Raw genomic sequence first — 27,839 nt, forward strand, 5'->3', positions numbered from 1 at the left:
AGAGCCCTGCGGGGAGAGTCAGGAACACCGCCTTGTCCGGAGGCCTCCACCTTGCAGGAAAAGCGGCATTTCAGGGCATCGGGATTGGAGTCGGGAGATTTGAACCCAGCGCCATGGCAAGCGCAGCAAGAGACTCCAGCAGGGGGAAGAAAACGCCCTTTGTACCGCTCCTCCCAGCCACATTGCCTGAGGCACTCTCCCCTGGTAACACAGGAGAAACAAAGTGGATAAAGTGCCCAGGCACGAACTGGAAACAAAGGCATCTTGCCTGCCGCAAGTGGCGTCTGTGCTGAGCCAAGTTGCGGCCAAGGGGCTGCTTCCTTCCTTCCTCGATCCATGCGTCATCATAAATATCCAGCGCTTCCTCTTTATAAAGGAGCCCCCTGCTGGGGAGTGAATCTGCAAGCACTGGGCTCCTTGTCTTCCTTCCCAGCAGCTGGCTAACTAAGAAAGTGACGCTGGGAGCCAAGCGCTATGAACCCCGTGGCAAAGGCAGGTGGTTCCCAACTGCTCTGGCGAGCGTGAAGCTGAGCTCTCTGCTGAGGAGAGCAGGTAAGGACGGGGGCTGTAGTTCTGGGCCAAGCCTTGATCCCACTTTGAAGAGGGAGCTGTTTACACCAGTGAACTTTTCCAGCTTGGCTTGTACAGGGGCGGGAGAGAAAACCAGCCAGGATGCAATGAGGGGCTTTGATGGCAGGTAATTCAGGCCTGGGGTGACAGGAGAGATGGGGATGGCGGGTACAGTTTCTAAGCATGGCAGTTGTTTTTTTTTTTTGTCTTAGTGACATGGCTGATTACCCTTTGGCGAGGCAGCGCTGGCAGCTCCCCTGGCCAAGGCGTCTGGGGGAGACACACGGCCTTTCAGAGCAATGCCACCCCAGGGCTCAGTAGTGCAGAGGACGGAGGACTATCCCTGTGGGTTTGGGTTGGGAAACGCAAATCGGGGCCTGCTGGCTTTGCAGATGTGTGTTGGGGGGGGGCAGGATGTGAGGTTTAAGAGCTTTTAAAAATCTCCCATTGCTATTGACAAAAACAACTCCAGTATTTTAAAACATCAGCGCTGCTGATTAAAGCAGATGGGGGCTGGGAGTTAGGACTCCTGACTTCTAGTCGTAGCTCTGGGAGGAGAATGGGGCTAGCAGGTTGGAGCTGGTGATGCTGGGAGTCAGGACTCCTGGGTTCTATCCCCAGCTCTCAGACAAGAGTGGAGTACGGTGAGGTGGAGCAGGGAGCCAAGGCTCCTGAGATACGGAGGCAGTGCTGTCCAGTACCTACAGTCCTGCAAACCTAGGTTCTAGTCCCACTGGGTAAAGTTCTAGGACTCCCTGCTCCTCTCTGCCACAGTTACCCCATCTGTGAAATGGGCACAATGATATGTGAGGTTTAATCCACATTTGAGATCCTCCAACCCAAGGGCTAGACAAGTGCAACGTGTCGGCTGGTCCTTCTTTGCCACTTGAGCAACGGGGCAGATTCTTCCATCCCACCCGAACTGCTATGCGCCTCTCCGGCTATTAAACCACGAGGCCGCATATCAGGGCCCTAGCCCTTTGCTCCACGGCCCAGGCCCCTAGCACGGCTCCGCCCTGCCCCGAGAGATTACTGCCAGCCCAGGGACTCTGGAATCTAAGCAGCTAGATGGTTTCTAGCAGAGGAAAACACCCGTTCACAAGGGGCCACAGGAGATGTTTGCTGGGCCCAAGGACGTCACTGCTCTGCCATGAGATGACGCCTGGCTCCTTTCTCCAGCTGTGCTGCCTGAGCACCACCCTTTAGGCCAGGGCATCATCTGCCCCTTTCCCCACAGCTCCTTGCGCGCAGGGCAGCAGCGCCCCGGTGCCCTCGGGCGTGAGCCATGCTCCGTCGGTAGTGGGTCCCAGGAGTCATTTGCCTTGAGGGGGCTGCTGGCTGGGGGGTAGCCGCTGTGAGATGAGTGCCGTAGGGGTCTGCACGGCATGAGCACTGGTGCTAGCGTTTGCCTCCAGGGCTGTAAGGCGCAATAGAGCCCAGCCCCTGCCCGCAACAGCTCTGAATCCCTTCCCCACCCTCAGCCCCACTTCAGAAGCAGCTCTCTAGGGTGAGGGGAGGACAGGGGCCTCCAGGGCTGGCGATCCAGCCCCTTGCCACCCTCCAAGGCTTTAATGTGCTGCTTCTGGTTCTCCCTAGGAGGCTTTTGACTCCAGGCCCTGAATCAGGTTTCCTCTGGAGGGGGCACCTGCCCAGCGACCTGCTCCCTGGTGGCTGACTCTCTGCCCCTGCTCCCTCAGCCCCCGACTCCACCGAGATGTTTCTCTCCAGACAGAGGGCCACGAGCAAGAAGCCGGGCCCGCTGCCCACCTGTCCCAACGTCCTCACCCCCGACCAGATCCCCAAGTTTTTCATCCCCCCCAAACTCTCCACCCTGTATGGCAGAGCCCCGGGCGGGAGCCCTGGTTCCCAGCAGAGCCCCCAAGGGACCAGGAGCCCAGAGACACACATCACCCTGATCAGAGCCGCCGATCGGCATGTCATCCACACACAGGGCCTGCACCAGGACTCTGCGGCTGGGGCAGAGGGTGAGGCTGGCCAGCAGCTCCTCCCTGCCTGCTCCATGCCCCAGCTCCTCAGCCTGGGAGGCTTCCCCCTCCTACCCGAGAGCCCCCACACACGCCGACGGGAGTCCCTCTTTCACACCGTGTACCCACCCCACCGCGTCTCTCTCGACCTCTCCCCAGAGCCCGGCGCCAGGCTCTCGCCCCCGGAGCTGCGGCCCTGGCGGCCCGTCTCCCAGCCCGGCGCCTTGGACAGCAACACGACCTCCTCTGCAGGTTCCTCGCCCTTCGGCTCCCCGGTGCTGGGGCGCTCGCTCGCCTGCCAGGCCCACTGGGGCCGGCCCCTCTGCAGCCGCACCCCGGATGCCCAGGCGATGGGCCGGGCCAGCTCGCTGTGTGCCGAGGAAGCCAGCTCTACGGATGACAGCCCCAGCCTCCCGCGCCGACAGGCCGAGCCCAGCTGGGGGGCATCAGCCAGGTTGGCCCCGCCACCCTTCTTCCCCTTGCACTTCATCTGCCGCCCCGCGCCGGTGGCCCAGGAGAACATGGTGGCGCTGAGCCAAGGCGGGTGCCTGCATCTCTCCTCCGAGTACATCCCGGCCAGCAGGCGCCTGCACGTCCGGCTGGTCAGCGCCGAAGGCCTCTACCCGCGACCCTGCGACCCCCGGCACGTCGGCTGCTGCGTGGCCCTTCAGCTGCGGCCGGGCAAGGCGCAGAAACAGCACAGTGCCGTGGTCAAGAGGAGCCGGAGCCCCATCTTCAATGAGGACTTCTTCTTCGAGGGCCTGGTGCCCCACGAGCTGCCCAGCCGCCACCTCAGGCTCAAGGCGCTCAACGCGGGCTGCGGCGTGAGGTGGGACGCCGTCCTGGGCAAGGCCGAGGTCCCGCTGCCTGCCCTGCTGCCCCCCTAGGGCCCGGCGGGGCCACACGGCCGCAGCCCAAGACCTGGTGCTCGGGCCCTGGCTTCTAGCGGGGGCCTGGGAGGAGGGAGAATGAGAGAGCCAAGGTTTGGGGGGGCTGGAGGAGCTATGGCTACTGCCCAGCAGCCCACCCGTTCCTCCCCTCTGCCCTAGCCCCAGCCCCGGATGGACAAGGGCTCGGTGCCCCCATGCCCCTGGCCCACCAGGCGTGGGGGCGCTCGGTGGGGCCGCATGCTGGCCCCCAGGCTCCCTGTGCAGGGCGCACAGAGAACTGATTGTTTATCTTTTGATGATGAAAAGGAGCCTGCACTGCATGGGATCCTGGCCATGGCTGCATGTGGGGTGGGGAGGGGGGCAGGCTGAGCCGGGGGCACGGGGCGCAGATTGCAGCAGAGCGAGGGCCAGGGCTTCATGGAGGGAGTGTTGCGAGCCACCCCTTGCCCAGCCCCCCAGCCCCTCCCCTCCCCTTCAATTGCCTGCCTCCTTCCCATTCCCCTCCCATTGCCCACCCCCGCCCCCATCCCCTTCCCTGCTCTGACTCCAGCAGTTTCTCTCCACCTGGCAATGGGGGGAGGTGTCTTGCTCTGCCCGCAACATGCCCCACCTCTGGATCCGGTTCCTGCTGCAGGGAGGGGTGGGGGGGATGGGGAGAAGAGACGGGATAGCCGAGTTTGCAAATAGAAGAGAAAGCTGACAGCCAGCAGCCCCCTCCTGCCCCGGGGCTCTGGGCTGGGGGAGAGCACAGCCCCTCCTGGCCGGGGTCTGAACCGGGAGCCTCCAGTACTACATGCAGGAGGCCCTACTGCCCGCGCTGCAGGTGGAACTCTAGCAACAGCTCCCCGTAGTAGGTTCTTACCCTCTTCTGTGCATCGGCCACTAGAGGGCGACCTGACTCACACTGCAGGTGCCACAAGGGTAGAAAGCAACAGCCTCCTCCCCCCACCCCGCTCCCCCGGGGTGGCTGAGCGGGACACCCTCAGGCTGCAGGGGGAGAGGCGGGCGCAGGACGATGTGCACCCCAATGGGCCTGGCTGGCATGAAAGGGCCAGCCCCCCTTGCCCTCCCATGGGGCCTGAGTGAGGTAAATGAAAGGGCTCCAGCAGGCTTGGCTCAGGCACCGAGGGGTCTGCGCCAGAGCTGGGGCAGGCCAGGGACCCCCCACCTCTCACTGGCTCAGGGCTCCCAGGGGTGCTGGCATGGGCACCACGCAGCATCATTAGTTGCCCTGCGTCTCCTGCGCTGAGCAGCCTTTTGCCAGCCCTGGGGGCACGGACGGGAAACCCACAGGTGGCCATTCTGGGGGCACCCCACAACAGTCCCTGCTCCGTGGCCAATTCCTCACAGGGGAGGGGGGATGGCAGCATGGGGTGGACTCTGGCCCTGAAGTCGGAGGGCAGACCTGCAGAGGGAGATTGGAGGGCTTGCAACAGGGTATTCCACACCTCTGCCCCCCCGGGGTGGGCATTGCGAGGGGCTTTGGGGCGTTGTTCTCAGGAGAGCGTGCGGCACCCGGCACCGCAGCAACCAGAACGCGCCTGGCGCTGCACGAGCAGCTCTGCTGGCCAGCCTGCACCTCTGCTCCTCGGGACAGGGAGAAGAGCGAAAATTTCTGGAGAAGTCTCCCCCGGTGGGTCGGAACAAGACCTTGGGGGAGCTGACACAGAGCCCCCATTGCCATTGGACCTGAGCATCTCATAACACCTTGATCCTGACAGCCCCCACCCCTACCCCGCAGTGCACTGGGGTGCGGAAGGGGAGATTGGCACAGATCTGGGGGGCTGCCGTGCCAGCAGAGAGCAGGGGCAAGACCTGGCACATCCAGGCTGTAGGGAGCAGGGAGGATTTAGTTCATGGCAGGCACTCAGGCCTCATGGAGGGAGGAAGCCCAGCTAGCAGACCCCTGTGTGTCTCACCCAACCGGTCTCACTGCAGTGCCCCATGGCTCTTCCCCACTCTGGCCCAGCCCCCCCAACCCCAGTCCCTTGTGCTCCCCACCCCCAACAGATTCCCCTCCCAGCCATTCAGCTCTGTTGATCTTTGCAGCGGGCAGGGGAAGGTTTGTTTGCCAAGGCCCCGCTCTGCAAACAGCAGGATGACACCGCTGCCCTCCACCCCAACCTCCCCGCCACTGAGAACCACCCCCTTCTTCATTCCCATCAGTGGGTCTGTGGGGGAGGGCATGTGGGGCTCAGATTGGCGCTGGGCTGGAGAGGATCAGAACCAGGGCATGGGGAGGCATGGCCGGTTTTGTCCCATCCTTTCCGGCGCGAGATCCTTGTGCTGCCCCAAGCAGGGTGCGACTGCGACATTCGGGTGGGTCTATAGGGGCAAGCGAGGCCCCTAAATCCACCCCTGAAGGGGCAGGGTGTTGAATGGGCAAGATGCCAACTAGCTGGGAAGGATGGAGTGGCTCAAAACCCTAGACTACAAGCAGCTGGCCCATGGGCTGGGCCTGGTCTGGCCTGGCCTGGCCCGGCAGGATAGCTGCTGGCCTGGGGGGGAGTCTGGTGTGCCAAGCCCCCGTGGAACAACGGCAAAAACGGCCTTCAGTGGGATGCCCAGCAGAGGGCACTGCTGGGCAAAGGATCGGCCTGGCTGCAGCCCCGTTCCCCACAGTCTGCCTCGGCCCAGCCAAGGGGAATCAGGTGTAGGGGCTTTTCCTTAATCTGCGGGGGGCAGAGTGGGGCACTGGGAGTCAGGAGTCCTGGGTTCCATTCCCAGCTCTGCCACTGGTTTGCTGTGTAGTACTGGGAAGGGCGGGGGAAAGACTCTCTGTGCCTCAGTTTCCCCTCATAGGCGTTTAGGAGCCAGGGCAGGTTTCTGTTTTTTGTTCTGGGAGGGGAGAGGGGTCTAGTGGTTAGTGGAGGTGACATGGAATCAGGACTCCCATTCCCATTGACTCACTGTGACCTTGGACAAATTGCTTTCCTTCTCTGTGCCTCGGTTTCCCCATCTGTAGAAAGGTCTCCTCGTATTGGGGTGATGAGGCTGAATTAATGAATGAAACCCTCCAGTGGAAGATACTAGCAAAGACAAAGAACCCTTGATTGTTTGATTCTCTTTTGAAACCTGTTGAACTGGAAGGAACTGGGCCCCAGGAATTCTTGGAATAAACACAGGTAAAGCTGGGGGAATGTTCTTTAACAATGAAGCTAGATCTATTGTGTAATTAGAGAAGAAGAAATCAAGGGAAATAATTTTTAATACCCACTTGTTGCATCTTGTCTTAGCTTGTCTGTGGCTTCTTTGGGGCAGGGACTCTCTCTCAGTCTGTCTGAGCAGCACCCGGCATGACAGGGCCCCGATCTTGGTTACTCTGCATCTGGGCAGCGCCTGGTGCGATGGGGCCCTGATCTTGGTTACTCTGTGTCTGGGCAGCGCCTGGCACAATGGGGACCCGATCTCGATTACTCTGTGATTGGGCAATGCCTGGCATGACGGGGCCCCGCATCCGATGAAGTGAGCTGTAGCTCACGAAAGCTTATGCTCTAATAAATTTGTTAGTCTCTAAGGTGCCACAAGTACTCCTTTTCTTTTTGCAAATACAGACTAACACGGCTGCTACTCTGAAATCTGTGTCTGAGCAGCACCTAGCATCACGGGGCCCCAATCTTGGTTACTCTGTGACTGTGCAGTGCCCGTCAGAAGGGAGTCCCTGATCTCAGTTGCGGCATCTCAGCGCTACTGTAATACAAAGGAATAACAATGGAGAGTTGGCTGAAAAGCACTTGCTTGCTTTCAGCGGTGCCCAGGAGACATACACTGTACCCCTATCACTGGCTCAGAGGGGTGGGAAGGGGATATGGATTCACCCAGACCCGCAGCATGAACAGTGGCCAGCTCTGCCACCAGTTCTGCTGGGTGAGGCTCCAGGCTCTTGGGAGTTCCCACAGGACACTATCGGGAAGACACCCAAGGGGGTGATGGGAAGGAAACGGGGCTGCCCTGACAGGCCAAATCAAGGCAGGGATTGGGAAGGCTCCTCCCTGCTGGATGGCCCCAGGGAGCCCTGCTATCTCTGCATCGCTATGGCAGAGCCTGGAGGACACAAGCACCAAAAGTTGCACCAAGTCAGGAGACGGATTCCAAGAGACGCCAACCTCCAGTGAAACGCATTAACACAGAGCCTGCGCTCCGGGACGGGAAGGCTGCAGCCTGCTGAACCCAGGAGAAGATCAGAGAGATTGCTATTATGTGTAGCGGGCAGTACCTGGCTGAGATCAGGGCTCCCCATGGTGCCCAGCGCTGCCCAGATCCCAGGGCTGCTCATGCAATTCCATGCTGGCTTGTAAATCTGATCTACCCATTTCACCTTCTCTTGTTTAGTTGCCCCATGGATGGTTGTTGTCCGACTACAAATGGCCTTTTAACATCTAGTACGAGGCTGGCAGCTGTAGGGGCTCTGGGGCCAGGTAAGCTGCCCAGGCAGGAGGAGGGACCCGGAACCCATGCCAGCACCTGGTTAGCCACTGGCCCCTAAGATCTTCTGTCAGTGAGGAGGCCAAGCGCAGGGCACGGAGGGGAGTGGAAATTCTGGCAGGGCTGGAAGCCAGGTGGCTGGATTTAATTGCCTTTAAACACAAATGGGAGCTGGTTTCTAAAGGAGGGTCTGCCCAGTTCACTGCTACCTGGCACCAACCCTCCCAGAGGTAACAGAAGAGATTTGCTGAGCAAGTACAGCTGTGCACATCTGGCTCACACATGCCTCTCCACTTCTAGATGCTGGCCACAGCTGGTCCACACATGGCTACGCACTGCTGGCCTCTGGGCACAGCTGGGATGCCTGTGCCACATCTGGCACAGGGGGTGGAGCCTGTAGCCTGGCCAGGGCTCACCTGGGTGGGTGAGGAGGGAATCCTGTTGCCACAGAGGAGAGAGGCTTTGAGACTGGCTGCAGGAGCTGCCCCAGGCCAGGCAGGAGCTGGGACATTCGGTGACGCCCCCAGGGTCACACCAGGAGCCTATGGCCACACTGGGAACAGAAGCCAGAGCTCCTGGAGCCCAGCCCAGGGCCCGACTCACAAACCCACCCTTCCTCCCGCGCGGGAGGGGAGGTTCAGCTCCCACTCCCCCAGAGCCACTGCATTTAGCTGGGGCGAGGGAGAGGGATCAGGGGACCCAGCCCCGCAGGGAGTTGGGAAAGGGGCGATTGGCAGTGTTTGACTTCAAGTGGTGGCTGTGGTTTCCGGCAAGCAGGGCACATGAGCCAGACAGGAGCTTTGCCGAGTGGCCGGCCCGAGATGCCAGGGGCAGATAAAGGTCCAGGGCTGCTCCTGTAACCCTAACACCATGTGGGCAGCACTTACCGTCAACCCTTATCGCAGCCCTCCCATGACGCGCCCGAGTCTGGTGCAAAGCATGCATGTGAGTTAGCTGCATGGCTCCACTCTGGACCCTGGGGTGTGGAGATGCCCCTCAATCCCCACCCCTCCCACCCCCGCTGCTATTCCAGCCCTGAAGGCGGGGAGCTGTAGATCAGGATCAAGGGGTGTCGGGAGATCTGTGAGAGTGCGGGGAGGGGAACCAGGGCTGGGATAGCAGGGGGCTGTGGGTCAGGATTGAGGGACACATCCCTCTGTATATGTCCCCCAGAGCAGAGCTGGTTTGCATGTTACTGAAGCGTAGCCAGAGAGGAGGAGGGGGTTAGCACATCCCTGCCCCCACAGGCTGGAATCTCTGATTCACGTCCGACCACAGGTTCTCAGCCCCTCTCAGGAGCGTAACCGTCAACACGCAACTTCCTCCACAACCCCCGCCCCCCACCCCTCCGATCAGCCCCAGGCTGCCTTGTTTGCAAGTTGCCCTCAAACTCAGCCCCGTGCCTGAGCCAGCCTGGCAGCTGCAATGCCCCTGGGGCTGGCACGGGAGTAAATAGTAAATCAAGGACCGACAACCCTACTGACAAATCTCATTCCCTGCCCCTTCTAGGCCAGGCTCTGGGGGTCATGCTGCCCTTAGCCTCTCTGCGGGCAGCACCAGCCAGGAACAATCACGGCCAGTGTTCGCAGCCCTATAACGCTGCACAGGGACAGCTCCCCCAGTGCTGAATTGCAGCCACTTCTCGGGGGGAGCCTGGCAGCTGGTTCAAACCCGCACTGCATTGCAGCACGGGAGAGTAAGAGAACAGCAGGGGCTGGGCCCAGATGCCAGCTGTCCAGGGCCAGGGGCTTGCGAGCTGCTAGGATGCCCGGCCACAGGCCCATTGCTGCACTCAGCCAGGTAACTCCCTTGGGATACAGCGGCCAGAGCTGGAAGGAGGCAGGGGCAGGGCAGGAGCTGAGCCCTCAAGTTCCCTGCTGAGGGCAGGGCCACCAGCAAGGGGTGGAGACAGGGGCCCTGCAAGAGCACCCCAGTAACAAGGAGCAGGGTGCCGGGTGTGGGATCCCGGGGGATTCTGGGTAACAGAGGATGGGGCGCTGGAGCTGAGCAGGGGCCCCAAGGCCCTGCAGAGGGTGACGTCATTTCTCTGATGTACCCCACTGTCCTCGCAGAGCCAGCCCTGTCTGCCACCGCCTCTGTGACACACCCGGTGCCCGACCTTCTGGGCCTATTCCGTGCCAGCAGCCAAAGCAGTTTGCCCACAGCTCTGACGGCACATTACCAGAGACATGAACCTCCACGCTGCACCCCACAGGGACATGCCACAAACCCAGCCCCGCCCACACCCACCAGTCACAGCCCTCACAAACCCACCTCCAGCCACACCCACCAGTCACAGCCCTCACAAACCCAGCCCCGCCCACACCCACCAGTCACAGCCCTCACAAACCCAGCCCCGCCCACACCCACCAGTCACAGCCCTCACAAACCCAGCCCCGCCCACACCCACCAGTCACAGCCCTCACAAACCCACCTCCAGCCACACCCACCACTCCAGCCCTCACAAACCCAGTCCCGCCCACACCCACCACTCACAGCCCTCACAAACCCAGTCCCGCCCACACCCACCACTCACAGCCCTCACAAACCCAGCCCCGCCCACACCCACCAGTCACAGCCCTCACAAACCCAGGCCTGCCCACACCCACCACTCACAGCCCTCACAAACCCACCTCCAGCCACACCCACCAGTCACAGCCCTCACAAACCCAGTCCCGCCCACACCCACCAGTCACAGCCCTCACAAACCCACCTCCAGCCACACCCACCACTCACAGCCCTCACAAACCCAGCCCCGCCCACACCCACCAGTCACAGCCCTCACAAACCCAGGCCCGCCCACACCCACCAGTCACAGCCCTCACAAACCCAGTCCCGCCCACACCCACCACTCACAGCCCTCACAAACCCAGCCCCGCCCACACCCACCAGTCACAGCCCTCACAAACCCAGGCCTGCCCACACCCACCACTCACAGCCCTCACAAACCCACCTCCAGCCACACCCACCAGTCACAGCCCTCACAAACCCAGTCCCGCCCACACCCACCAGTCACAGCCCTCACAAACCCAGCTCCGCCCACACCCACCAGTCACAGCCCTCACAAACCCACCTCCAGCCACACCCACCACTCACAGCCCTCACAAACCCAGCCGCCCCACCACACCCAGCAATCACAGCCCTCACAAACCCAGCCCCGCCCATACCCACGAATCACAGCCCTCACAAACCCACACCCACCAATCACAGCCCTCACAACTCCCCCCGGCCACACCCACCAATCACAACACCCCCCCACCACACCCACCAATCACAGCACCCAAAACCCACACCTGGCCACCCCCATCAATCAGAGCCCTCATGAACCCACCCCCTCCAGCCACACCCACCAATCACAGCCCCACAAACTAATCCTGGTGACACTTGCTTATCACACCCCCACAAACCCATCCCAGCCACACCTACCAATCACACCCCCACAAACCACTCCTGGCCACACCCTCCAATCACACCCCTCCACAAACACACACCCTGACCACACCTACCAATCACATCCCTCAAAAACTCACCCTGACCACACCTGTCTATCCCACCGAACAAACCCATCCCTACACACCCATCAATCACCCCTCCACAAACCCACCGCAGCCACACCCACCAATCACATCCCTCAGAAACCCACCCTCGGCCACAGCTGCCAATCACACCCGCACCCCATGCCACACCCTGCCCCACAGCAATACCTATCAATCACATCCTGCACAAACCCACCCGGCCACGCACATCCACATGGTGATGCCTGGGGAATAGCTTGTAGCTGGGGCTGGTACAGCTTGAGACGAAGAGCCAAGGCCCAGAAAGGGACCCATCACGCACACTCCCCAGTGGGTGTAGGTGACACCCCCAAACCACACACCTCAGTGCGACACAGCTCACCACAAGGGGACACACAAACATACCTGAGGCCCAGACACAGCCCCTCCGACACACCTCCATACCTCCTAGTCCCCCAAACACCGCCAACCCACGTCTTGCAACCTGGCGCTTGTGGCCACCCCACAGACACCCCCTAGGTCCCAGTGAGAGACCCTCCCCAATACACACAGCCCGGGCCCTTTCCCTCCTGCTCTGCGCAGCTCTGCCCTCTCTCCCTGGCTGGGTGGTTCAGGGCCAGGAGCCCGCAGCACCGCCCAGCTGCGTGCCAGCTGCGTCTCTCGGTGGGCGTAGCTCCGGCGAGCGACTCACCTGACGAGAACCGGGAGACTTGTCCCGACACCACCTGGCTGGCCCGGCCTGTCCCTGGCTGTTTTGGCCCGGGGGAGGGATGCATGGAGGGGTCCAAGTCAGATTCTGCTTAGCCGAACCGTGGGGGCATGCAGGGACGTGGGACGGGGCAAAGGGCATCGTCCTTAGGGACGTTCCTGGGAGACCCCCTTTCCCACTCCCGATGGAAACAGCAGTGCTTTGTGCGAGCCTGGACTCGGAGACCGTCCGCAGTAGGGAGCCAGGGAGAGCCACAGGGTCTGTCTGTGTCCAGCAGCCTCAGTCCAGAATCCCCCTTCGGATCCAGCCCAGCCCTGGCTGTTCAATAACATGAGGGACATTTACACACCACTGAGGGAGGCAAATCGGGATTGAGGAGCACCACAGAGCGGTAGAGAAGCCACGCACAGGAATAGTGGGGGAGCGAGTGCTGCAGGTTGGGACTGGGGGACACTGGCAGAGCTGGGGGCTAGGGCTGGGTGGGGGAGAGACCAGGGCTGGGATAGCAGGAGGCTGCAGGTGGCTAGGAAAACAGGATGGGGGGTGGCGGATTGAGTCTCCTGAACAGACAGGTGATCCTGATTATTCCAAGCAGCCTGGTGGAGTAGGGCCTGCCCCACACCCTACCCCAGTCCACACCTGCTGCCCCATGTTACACTGGTTGCTCTTTGGGGCTGAGACAGGGCAAAGGACCCTGTCAGCTTTACTGGGACACCTAATTGCCTGGGACTGGGTGCCACCCTGTCTGTGAAGGGGTGGGGCAGTGCAGGACTATTCCCAGCCCTGCAAAACCTGGGGCAAATGTCTCAAGTTACACGTCTGTCTGGGAGGGTGGACCCAAGGGCCTTTCCCCTGCCATTTCAACCCAAATTTTACCCCAAGGAAAAGACAAAACCAAAACAGTAGCACTAACGTGGGGTAATTTCTGTGTCATTTCCTAGGGTCCAAATCCTGTTCTCAGTTACCGTAGTGTAAACAGGGTGTAACTTGCTGGAAGTGAAGGGAGGGACATGGTGTAAATCAGGAGTAGCTCCCTGAAAATGAATGGGTAGCTTCATGGAAGTCAATGGAGTGATATGGTGTAAATCTGGAGTAGCCCATGGCAGGCAATGGGGGATGTGGTGTAAATCTGGAGTAGCCCACGGCAGGCAATGGGGGACGTGGTGTAAATCCGGAGTTGCCCGTGACAGGCAATGGGGGATGTGGTGTAAATCCGGAGTAGCCCATGGCAGGCAATGGGGGAAGCGGTGTAATTCGGAGTAGCCCATGATAGGCAATGGGGTATGTGGTGTAAATCCGGAGTTGCCCATGGCAGGCAACGAGGGATGTGCTGTAAATCCGGAGTAGCCCGTGGCAGGCAATGGGGGATGTGGTGTAAATCCGGAGTAGCTCATGGCAGGCAATGGGGGAAGCGGTGTAAATCTGGAGTAGCCCATGATAGGCAATGGGGGACGTGCTGTAAATTCGGAGTAGCCTGTGGCAGGCAATGGGGGATGTGGTGTAAATCCGGAGTAGCTCATGGCAGGCAATGGGGGAAGCGGTGTAAATCTGGAGTAGCCCATGATAGGCAATGGGGGAAGTGCTGTAAATTCGGAGTAGCCCGTGGCAGGCAATGGGGGATGTGGTGTAAATCCGGAGTTGCCCATGACAGGCAACGGGGGACGTGGTGTAAATCCGGAGTAGCCCGTGACAGGCAATGGGGGACGTGGTGTAAATCCGGAGTAGCTCATGGCAGGCAATGGGGGAAGCGGTGTAAATCCGGAGTAGCCCATGATAGGCAATGGGGGACGTGGTGTAAATCCGGAGTAGCCCATGATAGGCAATGGGGGATGTGGTGTAAATCCGGAGTTGCCCGTGACAGGCAACGAGGGACGTGCTGTAAATCCGGAGTAGCCCGTGGCAGGCAATGGGGGATTTGGTGTAAATCCGGAGTTGCCCGTGACAGGCAACGAGGGACGTGCTGTAAATCCGGAGTAGCCCGTGGCAGGCAACGGGGGAGGCGGTGTAAATCCGGAGCAGCCCTTGCCCATGCTGCCCGCACGTGCCGCCCGGGGGCGGGTCCCGGCTGGGCAGGGCCCGACACGCGGCGGCGGCGTGGCGCGCGGGGGGAGGAGCGGGCAGCTCGCGGGCCGGTCCAGCCTCCTGCACCGGCGCTGGTTGTGTAACAGGGGCGCCCAGGCCCGGCTAATCGAGCCCTGCTCCCGGGAGCCACCCGTGGAAAACAGTCAAGGAGCCTGGTCCCTGGGGAGGATCCCGGTGCGGGGGCAGGGGAGGCAGTGGGTGCTCAGCTCCTCTGGAAATCAAGGGTGCTGCCAGCGCCTCGGGTCATGGGGGCTGGAAAGGAGAGGGGGCGACCAGGGACATTAACACTCCCCCAGGCCCTCCTCTAGCCAAGGATCTCAAAGCACTTTTTAAACACCCACTAGCTTCCTCTCCCCCATGCAGGGTGTTACTGTCCCCCCACCTTCACATCTGGGAAACTGAGGCACAGCCAAGGCAAAGTGACTTGCCCCATGCCGTGAGGCTGGGAAGGGAACCCAAATGTCCTGTCCTGCAACTCTTCCAGCGCCCCTATCTCCCACCGGCATGGGGAGTTTGCAGTGGACAGGCCATGAGTGGGAGCCCAGCGAGGCCATGGGGCGGGGAGGGGGATTCCCTTGGGGATGTAGGCCTCTATGCCTCTTCCCTTAACTCTGCCCCCTACTAGGTTGCAGTGCCCTGCACTGCCACTGGGGGGGAGTTCCTATGCCCCCTCCCCGCACCTCTGTGCAATGGTGTCAATCAAGGCCCTGATGAACTGCCGCCCCTTTCCCCCTAGTTAGGGGGGCTTTTGCTGTTTTGTCCCAGGAGCATCCCCTTCTGGAGGGGGCCTGGGCTCTCTCCCCGCCACGTTCAGAACTGGGTGCTGCCATGCACAGGATGGGGGTGACCTCTGAACCGCACCCTCCAGCACTGTGGGGAGAGGGTGGGAGGGTGTCCCTAGGGGAGAGCTATGGAGGGAAAGTGGCAGGGGGGGGGCAAGGGGGAAATGGAGTCGGGGTGAAGCCCTGCCACTCACGGCATTTACACATGAGTCCTTCAATGCCCTGGAGAGGTGATCGCACAGAGCAGGGGCAGCAATGTGGGAACCACTGAGTCGTAGCCCCCATTGCTGCCAGGCATTCACAAGACTCCGGCAGTTTTGCTCCTGTCCCCTCTGCAGGGAGGGGCAGGTTGGGCTGGGGGATGGGGGCTCTTCATGAGTTTTGTCCCACCTCTCAGGGCCCTGAGTCAGGGCTCTGCGCAGCCTGAGTGCCCAGGCCGGGAAGCTGGGGCACGGGGTGACTGGCATGGGAAGACAGCAAAGTCTGCCAGTGCTTTGCCATTCTCCAGCCCCTCCGCAAGAGGTGGAAAGCAGCAACGTCTCCATTGGACGGGGGGGGTGGAAAACTGAGACACAGAGCCAGGCTTTCCCCCAAGGTCACATAGAGAGCAAGAAATAGAACCCAGGAGTCCTGACTGCCAGCCCCCCCCCCCCCCGCTTTAACCATTAGACTTTATTCTCTTTCCAGAGCTTGGACTAAAACACAGAAGTCCTGACCCCCCACCCCCTTTGGTGACCACGAAACCCCAGCTTCCCTAGGAAGCTCACGCAAACCATGTTCCAGGCATGGGCAGTGCTTGCAGCTTTATATCCAGGGAGCAGAGAATTGCGGGGGGGGGACTTCCCCTACAAAAAATCTGAGCTGGGGAGGCAGGCAGGAGCTTTTCTCTGAGGGGTTCTTGGGCCACACTCCTGCTCAGCCCCAAGCTCTGTGCTGGACCCATTGACGCACCTCAGGGTGCCCGGGTACCAACTACAGGGGATGCGATGGGAGGGTGCAGGGCTGGGCTAGAAGGAAGGAGGCTGTGGGGTGCAGGGGGCAAGAGGAGGGATAGGAGGTTGCGAGGGTCATGCAGGGCTGGGGAGATGCTGCGGTGGGAGGAGGCTGGGGTGTGTGCAGGGATGCAGTGGGGAGACGCTGGGTTGGGGGTTCAGGGGGATGCTGGGATGGGGGGAAGGGATGCAGCGAGGAGATGCCGGGGTGGAGGATGCGGAGCTGGGGGGAATGCTGGGAGGGACAGGGATGGGAGGATGCAGGGGAATGCTGAGGGTGCAGGATGCAGTGGGGGTGGGAGTGGTGTAGGGCAAGGCTGAGCTGCGCGGCTGGGCTAAGGAGATGCTGGGTTTGGGGGTGCGGAACTGGGCTGGGGAAGACGCTGGGCTGGGGGCCCTGGGGAGTATGGGGCGGGGCGGGGGCAAGGATCCAGCGGGGAGATGTCGGGGTCGGGGGTGCAGGGCGGGGGACACGGATGGGGGGGATGCTGGGGGGGCAGGATGCAGCTGGAGATGCTGGGGCGGGAGGGGACCTGGGGAGCGCAGGGATGCAGTGGGGAGCTGCTGGGGGTGCAGGGGGCGGGGCTGGGGAGCCGGGGTGCAGGGGGCGGGGCTAGTGCAGCCGCCGCTCCTCGGGGAGCGACTCCTCTCCCCTGCCCGGCGCGTCCCTCCCTCCCCAGCGGCGGCTGCAACCGCCTGCCCGGGCAGAGGCGCCGAGGGTCCGGCCCCAGCGCGCAGCGGAGCCCATGGAGCCCGGCGGCGGCAAGCGGCCGCGGGACGGAGCAGGCAGAGGTGGGGCTCGGGGGAGCTCGGCACGGCGGGCCGGGAGCGCCCGGGGAGGGGGGCATCGGGGCAGCTGGCGGGAGCGGAGCCGGGGGGGGGGGTGTCGGGGCAGCTGTCAGGAGGGATCCCCCAGGGGGTACTGGGGCAGTTGTCAGCAGGAGCCGGGGGGGGTAATCGGGGCAGCTGTCAGGGGAGAGTGGGGGGGAGTGGGGGTATTGGGGCAGTTGGTGAAGGGGATCAGGGGGGTATCAGGGCAGCTGTCAGGAGGGATCCCCCAGGGGGTACTGGGGCAATTGTCAGCAGGAGCCGGGGGGGGGTAATCGGGGCAGCTGTCAGGGGAGAGTGGGAGGGAGTGGGGGTATTGGGGCAGTTGGTGAAGGGGATCAGGGGGGTATCAGGGCAGCTGTCAGGAGGGATCCCCCAGGAGGTACTGGGGCAGTTGTCAGCAGGAGCCGGGGGGGGTAATTGGGGCAGCTGTCAGGGGAGAGTGGGGGGAGTGGGGGTATTGGGGCAGTTGGTGAAGGGGATCAGGGGGGTATCAGGGCAGCTGTCAGGAGGGATCCCCCAGGGGGTACTGGGGCAGTTGTCAGCAGGAGCCGGGGGGGGTAATCGGGGCAGCTGTCAGGGGAGAGTGGGGGGGAGTGGGGGTATTGGGGCAGTTGGTGAAGGGGAGCGGGGGGGTATCAGGGCAGCTGTCAGGAGGGATCCCCCAGGGGGTACTGGGGCAATTGTCAGCAGGAGCCGGGGGGGGTAATCGGGGCAGCTGTCAGGGGAGAGTGGGAGGGAGTGGGGGTATTGGGGCAGTTGGTGAAGGGGATCAGGGGGGTATCAGGGCAGCTGTCAGGAGGGATCCCCCAGGGGGAGTATAGGGGCAATTGTCAGGAGGGAACCCCGGGGGGGAGTATCAGGGCAGCTGGTGAGGGTGGAGCAGGGGGGTATCGGGGCAGCTGTCATGGGGGAACAGGGGGTGATAAGGGGGAATGGCTGGTGGGGGCAGTGGGGAGCGAGGGGCAGTTAGGAAGGGGAAGCGGGAGGTGTCGGGGCAATTGGTGAAGTGGAGTGGGGGGGCATCGGGGCCATCTGTTAGGAGAGAGTGTGGGAGGGTATTGGGGGCAGCAGTCAGCAGGGAATGTGGGGTTGGTAAGGGAGTATGACTGGTGAGGGGTAGTTAGGAAGGGGGAGCGAGGGGTGTCAGGGGCAGTTGGTGAAGTTGAGCGGGGGGCGTCAGGGGCAGTTGTCAGGAGGGAGTGGGGGATATTGGGCAGCTGGCGAGGGTGGAGTGGGGGGGTATCGGGGGCAGCTGTCAGGAGGGAGCGGGAGGCATCGGGGGCAGCTGTCAGGAGGGAATGGGGGTATCGGGGGCAGCTGTCAGGAGGGAGTGGGGGTATTGGGGGCAGCTGTCAGGGAGAACAGGGGGGTGGTAAGGGGGTATGACTGGTGGGGGCAGTGAGTGGTGAGGGGAAGTTAGCAAGGGGGAGCAGAGGGGGTCAGCAGACGTCATGGTGGCTGGCAGAGCAGCAGAGGAAGCTGGAGAGCAGTGGGAGCAGGGGATGTCCCTGGAAGGGGCAGGGCAGAGACCTGTGGGCGTCATGACACCCAGCGGGTGTCAGCAGGGCACTGTGGGCATCGGTGGCAGCTGCCAGGGGAGGTGGGCCGAGCAGTGCTGCAGGCGTCACGCTGGTAGGTGCATGGGGGGGGGACGCTGGAAGGAAACTGGGATCACATCTGGCCGCGATGGATGGCTTGAAGGGATCACCCTGTGTGCGCTTCCCAGCCTGGCCAAGGACCTGGGGACAGGCTGACCCCTCTGCTGGGGGCACCTAGATGGGTGAGGGAAGTTTTTACCCTCTTGCTCCACTTTGTCCTGTCCCATTTTGCTGACTTGGCAACCTGGTCTCTGGCCCAGTGTTGTTTATTCTGTGTGCTGTTGTTTGGTTTTGCTTTATTCCCGTGCCCCTCTGCCCGCCTGGTGCATCAGCAGTGGAGCTGTGCCAGCCAGGACCCTTCCCTGGGTGCTGCAGTGTACATGTTCTTATGCAACATTGCCCTCTGCCAACAGGGATCAGAACTGTGCAACTGTGTGTCATGTGCCCTATACTGCTCAGCCAGAAGGGAGAGTGTCCTCTAGTCGGGTGGTAGTGGGGCTCTGTGTCCTACCCCCTTGCTTAGAGAGGGAGGATGGCCTGGTGGATAAGACACTCTCCTACAGCAGGAGAGATTAGTTCCATTCCTTCCCCTCTCTGGGCCTCAGTTTCCCCAACTGCACAGTGCGGACAATGACTCTTCCTTTGTCTGGCCTGTTTATGTGTGATCTCTGTGGGACAGGGATGGTTTCTCAAAGGGGACCTGATCCCAGCTGGGACCCTCCTAGGTGCTGCCGTAATCCATCTAATACGGTTTCCTTTTGCCGTGAGGTTCCGAGAGGTGTAAAGTCCCTGCGGATATTTTTTTTAACAGTTCAGGTCTCTCCAGGTTGTGATGTTCCCTCCCTCTTCTTTTCTCCCTGAGTTGTAAACAAAATCAGCTGCTTCTGTCCAGAACCTTCAGCAAGTGATTTGCACGGTAGCTGCGGCGTGGTGCTAGACCAGGGAGCGTCTGACCATAGGCTCGTTTCTGCACCGTGAATACAGATCTTGTGGCGGCCTGTCCGGTGTCCGAGTTACTGTTCCTTGCTCCTCTGCCTTTTGGAGGGAGGCTTCTTAATCGCCTTCCGCATGACTAGCGGGGGGAACGGCTTGCAGAATTTTGCCTGTTGCTTGCAAACTCCCTGCTGCAGGCACCTGTGACAACAGATGCTTCCCCTGTGCAGAGGAAACAGCGAGGGGCTGGGATAGGCAAGGGCCCTGTGGGGGCATTTTCCTTGGTGGCCTATTGCTTGACTCTGAGCTGTGAGGAGGGACCATAGGTCCCAGGCAGGTTTTAGAGGCAGCGCCACCCCGATCCCAGAAAACTGGGGTGGAGGGATATTGCTAGGCCCGGGGTGGGGGTGGGACCAAACCCTGGCTGGGCTCTGAGTGAAATCCTGGAGAGGCAGGATGGCTTAGTGGTTACGGCCCTGGCCATTTGGGGGACCTGGGTTCACTTCCATGCTGTGCAACCGGGCAAGTCACTTAGCCTGTGTGCCTCAGTTTCCCCACTGAGTCAGTGCTCAAGTCAGTGTTTCTTCACCCTCCTGCATCCCCATATAGACCCACTTTAAGTGCAGGCAGCAGTGTTGTCTAGTGGCTAGATCTAGGGACACGGCACCATAGCTGAGAAGGGGGAGTGTGGTCAAAGGGCTGTGCGTTGGGACCTCTGGGCGTTGGGAAGGGAACGGGGTCTAGTGGTTGGAGCAGTGGACTGGGTTTTAGGAATACTTGGTTCTGTTCTGAGCACTGGGATGGGGAGTGTGTTCTGGTGATTGTGTGTTTAGGGCTTCTAGTTTCTGTGCTGGTTGTGGGAGGGAAGGAGATAGCTCCAGTGGACAGAATGGGGCAGAGGCTGGAAGGTGGGATTCCTGGGTTCTATCCCTGTCCCTGTGAGAAAGGGTGACCTTATGATAGAGCAAAGGGGGAGCTGGGGGGTCAGGAGTCCAGGGTTCTTTTCCCCAATTCTTCCACTCTCCGTGGGGCTTGAGCAAGTGATTTCTCTGTGCCTCAGTTTACTACTTCCCTTTGTCGCTGTCCGGGAGGGTAGAGGTGTGTGTCATGAGGCTAAGTGAATGCTGGTGAAGTGCCCAGGGATCTCAGAAGGCAGCGTTAGCAGCCGTCCAAGTGTTCTGGTACATGTGCTTGCCCCCAGGGCCCCGGCTAATGCCGCCATGCAGGAGCAGCAGGTGGACAGTGGTGGATGCACTGGGAGGCGCCGGGGTGACTGGCAGAGGCTAACGCCGGGTGAGTTGCTGTCATGCAGACGAGGCTCTTGGTTTCCCTTTAGGTGTGTGTGTCTCCTTGGAAAGGGCCAGCGCTGGCAGCGTAGGTGCCCGCACGCTGGTGGGGGTTGTGGTGGAGGGATATTGGCGAAGCTGTTCGGTGCCCAGCCAGGGGACCAAGCACCAACTGGGATGTGAACATGTTACTGGAGGGGCAGGATGGTCCAGTGGTTAGCAGACTAGCCTAGGACTTGGTTTGATTCCACAGACTCCCTGTGTGACCTGGGACTCATCACTTAGTCGCTCTGTGCCTCAGTTTCCCCATATGTACAATGAGGATGATACTCTGGCCTCACATGGGGGCACTGAGGATAAATATGTTGACAGTGTGTGGTGCTCAAATACTATGTCATGGGGGCCAGATAGCTCCCGGCCGATGGAAGATTCAAGTAACCATGAAACCCTGAGCCTAACACCTCCCTTGTCCTCTCCCTCCGCAGGGCTTGGACCTCTCCTGGGGGAAGTGGAAAAGCCTGCCTCGCATCCCCCTCTGATGGCTGGTCTGCTAATGCATAATAGCCTACTGCTGCCGGGGGATGGAGTTCCTCCTGCAGTCCCAGTGACAGAGGGGCCTGGGTGGCTGTGTTGGAGACTCTGGGTTCAAGCCAGGGTGGGGTGGGGTGTCAGGGCGATTGTTATAAAAGCATCAGAGCGATGAAGCCCCTTTCCCATTGGGAGAACAGAGCATCCAGGGCGCACAGATCTCCTCACGGCAGTGGCTTTGGTGTATGAACACCCTGAGCCCTTGGGAATCCCAGCAGACACCTGTGGACTAAGGTTAGCTGCTCTTGGATCCTAGGCTGGTCGCATTTACACAGAGGGAGGTAAAGCGGTTAGAGCAGGGAGGATTGGGAGTCAGGTCATATTCTCCGCTTGGGGAGAGGAGTGGGGTCTAGTGGTTAGAGCAGGGTGGGGTTTGGAAGTCCGGAGTCCTGGGCTCTAATCCCAGCTCTACTGTTGGCTTGCCATCAGACGCTGGGAGTGTGTCTCAGTTTCCCCATCTGTAGGAAGGGCATAACAATACTGGCCAAGCAAACTTTACAAGCGTGTTATATAAGAGCTAATTGATGTTGTGAGTAGCAGCGAGGACTGGTCAGCTGGCTGAGAGCATGTGTCGGGTGTGATTACTAGCGAGCGCGTCTGTAACCACCTCTGGGATACACAGTGGCACATACCACTAGGGAATTTGCTAGGGAGGTGCCTCTGTGTTTCTCATCCCATGCAATACTCAGGGTGGGGTCAGCCCAGCACAGAAGCCTGGGCATCGCCCTCCCCTGGGATCACCATTTTCCCATGGCTTTATTTCAGCAGGGATCCCCGGCATAAACCTCAGTGACTGATCCGTGCCCCCATCCCTCATCTCTGTAGCTCGGCTCCCAGTGTCGCCCTGGGAGGGACAGAGGACCTGGCTTTGGGCCGTGCCACAAAATTTGCAGCCAGGAAAGAGCCAACATGGCTGATGCCAGCATGACCGAGTAGCTGGGGCACTGACGTGGGGGACCTGGGTTCTGTTCCCCGCATAGGCAAATTACTTCCCTCCGTGCCTCAGTTTCCCCTCCCACCCTCCATCCGTTTAGACTGTCAGCTCTTCGGGGCTGTCTCTTGTTCTGTGTCTGTACAGCGCCTGGCGCAGTGGGCCGCGCTGGTGCTACTGTAATGCACCTAATAATGCCCTGGTGGAAACCAAGGGGTACCCCCAGGCACCTTGAGGCTGATCTTGATGGCTTGCTTCACAGACGGGGCCGGTGAGAGTGGCACTGTCCCTTGCAAACTGCACGTACTTATGCACCCCCCCCCGCTTTTATTTTTAACCAGAGGGATGTAAGCTAATTATGTTAATGCTCTGGCTGTGGCGCGGGGCAAAGCCGGCTCATGGCGCTCGACGCTGCCTGCTGCGTAATCCCTTGGTAATCCCCACCCGGGGGTCACCCCCGTTTCCGCAGCTAGGGCCTGGCTGAGGTGAGAGAAGACGCAGGCAGCACCAGGGACACAATCCTGCCAAGTGCGGCACTCCCCCAATCCATGGAGGGCATTTGGCAGGATTGGGCCCGTCTGCACAACTCCCTCTTTGCCAGGGGAGAGCCACCCACCGGGCGAGATGGGCCCTTGCTCTGCTCCAGCCTTGCCCGCCCTACTTCAGCCTGCAGCTGCTGAGTGTCTGCACCCCTCTCTCCATCCCTGCTAGTGGATCCAGATTTGGCCAGCGCTGCTAGCGATGACCAGCCCCGGCCCAGCTCAGCCAGGTGCCTTGTCCGAGGCACCCCGGGCTAGCGAACGTGGGGGGAGCTGCGCCCCTCGGCTGCTATTGAAGCACAGCCCGTGCCGCCTTGGGTGCACCTCTTCCACCTTTCTAGGCTTCGCGCCGCCTTTAATTGGTGTGAATCTGTGCCGGAGCAGCCCACGCCCACCGGGCGGCCTGTTGTAGTCAGCATGTGGACGCCTCTGGCAGACGGAGCTCTTAGTTTCCTTCGTGTGAGGGGGCCATCCTCCCCCGGCCTTTCCAGCCCCCCCAGCTGCAGGGGCAAGGGGCTTCTGCATTAGCCCAGCACACAGGCTGGGCCCCGGCATCAGACTCAGGACATCTGGAAAGGGCAGAGACCAGCTCCTTCCGTCTTTTAGGCCCAAGAACCCCCTTGTGCCTTCGTCCCACAGAGAGGGGATCCGCAAGTACCCTGGCACCCCTGGGGGCTGAGATGGAGAGATGGCATCCCCTGGCGTGAGTGGGTGCAGTTCACAGTGGAGAACTCCAGGTGGTGTTTAGGAGTGGTGTCAGCAGTGGGATAGTGGCTCATAAACTATCGGAACGAGTTAAAATAAAGAATCTGGTGTAATCAAAGAGGTTCTTCACATGGAGAGGAGGTTGCTAAAGGTGGCAGGGGACCACCTGGCCTGGGGTCCCAGTATGGCAATGAGGACCCCAGTGTGGAAGGAGGTCAAGCACCTGTTGGCGTTGTGCCTAGAGATTTCACCTTGCCGGTACGACAGGCCGCAATCTGACCCTCTATGCAGATGCTGCTTTGGCTGCTCCTCGTATGGGATGCTGATGCTTTGCTTCTCGCTCCCTTTAGCCTTGTCTCGCTCAGTTATCTGGGACTCGGCTCACGCTAGGGGCTGTACAAGCCCGGGACAAAAGACTGGTCCCTGCCCCAAGGAATGAAAGGTCCCTCCATCAGATCTAGGCCCCCATGCGAGCCAGTCAGAGCCCTCCCATCTGTTCCCTTGGGAGTTGCTCTTGCTGTGGCTGGATTAGATGGATTTGTGCCCCTTCCAGTGCTGGCTAGTCTCTGTCCTCCTGATACAGTCTCCTCCCCACACCTGCCCCCTGGCCCCTTTCCTGTAGGGCTAGTGAATAGCAGCCAAGGGGGAGAATTCACAAGTCACAGGCCAATGAGGGCAGGGGTGCCTTCAGCCGAGTCTCAGAGTGACATGGGGTTTTGGAGTTGGATGCAGAGAAGAAGGCTCTTATGCCCCACAGTGACGGGCTGGCAAAAGTGGCTGGTGCCGGGGTGGGAGGTGTGGAGGAGAGACTGGCAGGGTATTGGGAGCTGGATCCCACAATGCTGGGGTGGGGCAGTGGGTGGTTGGGTGCTGTGCTTGGCACAGGAGCGTGGAGTGGTTGGCGGGTGCTGTCCTTTATGAGGGCTTCTGGATACCTGCTGGGCACGGCGTGGGCTCCACATAAGGGCATGGCGAATGCCATGTGGGGCACAGGCCAGCAGGTAGGTGCTGAGCGGCGCTGGGCATGGGCAGGTGCCGTGCGGGCACAAGCGCTGGCAGGAATGTGAACTGGCAGGTGGGGGCTACCGGTGGGTACTGTGCATGGCCTGGGTGCTACATGGGGGCAGGGTGTGTTGTTGCTGCATGGGGCGTGGGTTGGCAGGTGGGTGCGGGCATTGTGGGTAGGTGCTGTGTGGGTTGCTGCTGCATGGGGTGCAGGCTGGCAGGCCAGTGCTCTGTGGGGGCCTGGCGGACAGTTGCTGTACAGGGTGCGGGCTGGTGAACAAAAGAACGGCCACACTGGATCAGAGCAATGGTCCATCTAGCTCATGTCCTGTCTTCTGACCATGGCCAATGCCAGGTGCTTCAGAGGGAATGAACAGAACAGGGCAATTATTGGGTGATCCATCTCCTGTCGGCCAGTCTCAGCTTCTGGCAGTCAGAGATCTGGGGACACACAGGGCGTGGAGTTGCCTCCCTGACCATCTTGACTAATAGCCATTGATGGACCTCTCCTCCAGGAACTTGTCAAATTCCTTTTTGAACCTAGTTATACTTTTGGCCTTCACAACATCCTCTGGTGGTGAGTTCCACAGGTTGACTGTGTATGTTGCTTGAAGAACGAGCATGTTATGCTCGTTATGTTAGTTTAAAACCTGCTGCCTGTTAATTTCATAGTCTGACCCCTGGTTCCTGTGTTCTGTGAAGGGGTAACTAACACGTCCCTCATCACTTTCCGCGCACCGGTCATGATTTTATAGACCTGTCATATCCCCTCTTCGTCGTCTCTTTCCCAAGTTGAACTGCCCCAGTGGTTTTAATCTCTCCTCCTATGGAAGCTGTTCCAGCCCCCTAGTCATTTTCGTTGCCCTTCTCTGAACCTTTTCCAATTCTAATAGATCTTTTTTGGGGGGCGTGACCAGAACTGCCCACAATATTGCAGGTGTGGGCGGACAATGCCTTTGAATAGTGGCGTTCTGGTATTTCTGTCTTGGTGCCGTGCTGTGGCAGGGATGGGCTGGCAGGCGGGCGCTGCATGGGTTTGCTTGCTGCGCGGGTGCAGGCGGGCGCTGCGTGGAAGGCAAACGCTGCGCGGGGCACGGTGCAGGCCGATGGGCAGGGACTGGTGACGGGCGTGGGTCTGGCAAACAGAGGGGCTCGCGTGACACCAGGGAACCCACAGAGATCCGCTGGGGTCAGGGTCTTCCTGCTGCCAGCTGGGATCACATCTCCATTGCCGCTGGTCCACCGGAGTAGCCCGGTGCCCCAGCTGCCCCGGCCAAGTTATGTCACCAGGAGGCTGCTGGGGAGCGGGGCGGAATGCACCTGCCAGCTGGGGTTAGCGCTCCAGAAGCCCCCACCCGCCACTCAGCTCTGCCCCGCTTCCCCCATCCCACCCTCTCCTGCTCCCACAATGCCCTTTGCCACCCGTGAGCCACCTTCCATGGGTCCCCTCCCCTCAGATCCAGCTGTGCTGGGCCAAACGCCTCCCTGGGGATTTCAGTTGCCTTGCCTCAGAATCGGGTTTGGCATGATGTCCAAGCAGGGGAGTGGGGTCTAGTGGTTGGAGGGAGGTGGGGGTCCTGGGAGTCAGGACTCCTGGGTCCTGTTCTCAGCACTCAGAGGGGATTAGGGTCTAATAGGTTAAAGGAAGGAGGGCTGGAGGGTTAGAACTCCTGGGTCCCTTTCTCACCTCTCAGAGAATATATGGTCTGGGGCAGGGGTTGCGTGGCCAACCTGTGGCTCCAGAGCCCCATTCGGCTCTTCAGAAGTTAACATGTGGCTCCTTGTCTAGTTATCGACTCCGGGGCTGGAGCTACAGGCTCCAACTTTCCAATGTGCCAGGGGGTGCTCACTGTTCAACCCCTGGCTCTGCCATGGGCCCCGCCCCCACTCCACCACTTCCTGCCCCCTCCCCTGAGCCAGCCGTGCCCTCACTCCTCCCCCTCGCCCCCAGAGCCTCCTGCATGCCATGAAACAGCTGATCGGGAAGGAGGGAGAGGCACTGATAGGCTGCAGGTGGGCAGGAGGTGCTTGGAACCGGAGGACCTGATGGGGGGCTGCTGACGTATTACTGTGGCTCTTTGGCAATGAACATTGTTAAATTCTGGCTCCTTCTCGACTCAGGCTGGCCACCCCTGGTCTAGGGGTTGGAGCAGAGGGAATGGGAGCCGGGACTCCTGGGTCCTATTCCCAGCTCTGCCACTGATTTGCAGTGTAATACAAGGGAAGTCATGTCTCTCTGTGCCTCAGTTTCCCCTTTTGTAGAACAGAGCGGCGCTTAGCTTAGATTCATAAATTCCAAGGCCAGCAGGGACCTGGAGCAGTGACCATCTCGTCTGACCTCCTGAATGATAACCAGCCCGAGAGCTGCCCTGAATTAATTCCTCTTTGAATTAGAACAGAGCTTTTAGAAAAACATCCAGTTTTGATCTAAGCGGGTTAATTTCTCTTTGTAAAGGACTTGTTAAACCCTTGGCTGCGTAGCTACTGGGCATTTCCCCCTGGGGAGCAGATCAATGTGTGTGTGAGCATGCGGGGAGAGGGGCCTCTGCTTGCCAACTCGTAACCCTCCGTGCGGGGCCGTTCCAGCCCTGTTTGCTTTGCACTGAGAGGCTCTTTGTGTCAGGGGGCTGTCGCTTCGTCCAGCTGAAATAACAGCCAGCTCTGGGGTGGGACCCGGTTGCTCTTTAACAGCCCACAGCGACAGGCCCGGGAAGCAAAGATCCAGTCAGACCAGCAGGGGCGGCTTGGGGAATGAGGGTGTGCTGGCTTTGGAGAGTCGCCCAGCGCGGTGTCCCAGCGGGGTGCCGACCATTTGGGGAACAGGGAGGCTGTGATGTGCAGGGAGCAGCTGAGTCAGCGCCATGGAATGCTGGGAAGGCTGCCATGGAAATGTTGGCTGTAAAAGTCCCGGCGGGCCACAGCAGCACCTCTGGAATAGCACCTCTTTCCTCCTGAGCGAAGTGCAGGAGCTACTGGCGGGTGCTGTACGGGTGGCAAGCAAAGCAGGGGCTGTTTGGGGAAAGGGCAGCCCCCGTGTCTGTCCCACTCCACCCTCCCCGGGCATCTGCCCCCTTAGGAATTTACAGGACTGGATAATGTTAGAGATTGCAGCCTCACGGCCCCCGAGAAGGTAGGTCCATACTTTAATGCCCATTTCACAGAAAAGGAAACTGAGGAAGCTGAGAATAGAACCAAGGAGTCCTGGCTCCCAGTCCCCTGCTGTAACCATTAGGCCTCACTCTGCACCCAGATCTGAGAAGAGAAGTCTGCAGTCCAGGGATGGAGCATGCCTAGGTCACGGGCACAGAGGCCAGGAGTCAAGGCGCATGTGCTCTAGTTCTGCCTCTGCCACTCAAGTCGCTCTATTGTTCCGTGCCTCAATTTCCCCATCTGTGACCATATTCCTGGGGGGGGATTGTGAGATTCGCAGAGTTCCTGTCTGCCAAATCCTGGTTCATCCTCCATCCAATGGT

The 27,839-nt window shown here is 60.4% G+C and overlaps 2 protein-coding genes across 2 annotated transcripts in view; both read left to right on the forward strand.

Moving 5' to 3' along the window:
• Positions 1–219: 219 nt before the first annotated feature.
• C2CD4D (C2 calcium dependent domain containing 4D) lies at positions 220–6,910 on the forward strand. Its single transcript, XM_038383284.2, has 2 exons — positions 220–552; positions 2,167–6,910. The coding sequence occupies exon 2, from the start codon at positions 2,285–2,287 to the stop codon at positions 3,440–3,442; it is 1,158 nt and encodes a 385-aa protein (XP_038239212.1). The 5' UTR covers positions 220–552; positions 2,167–2,284; the 3' UTR covers positions 3,443–6,910.
• Positions 6,911–16,555: 9,645 nt separating this feature from the next.
• The window catches only part of RORC (RAR related orphan receptor C), an 80,362-nt gene continuing 69,078 nt past the window's right edge, over positions 16,556–27,839 (forward strand). The window contains exon 1 of the mRNA XM_038383332.2: positions 16,556–16,742. Within this exon, the coding sequence (XP_038239260.1) occupies positions 16,697–16,742 (46 nt within the window). The 5' untranslated portion in view covers positions 16,556–16,696. The remainder of the gene's footprint in view (positions 16,743–27,839) is intronic.

This window comes from Dermochelys coriacea, chromosome 24 (assembly GCF_009764565.3).
Source record: "Dermochelys coriacea isolate rDerCor1 chromosome 24, rDerCor1.pri.v4, whole genome shotgun sequence".
Taxonomy (NCBI): Eukaryota; Metazoa; Chordata; order Testudines; family Dermochelyidae; genus Dermochelys; species Dermochelys coriacea.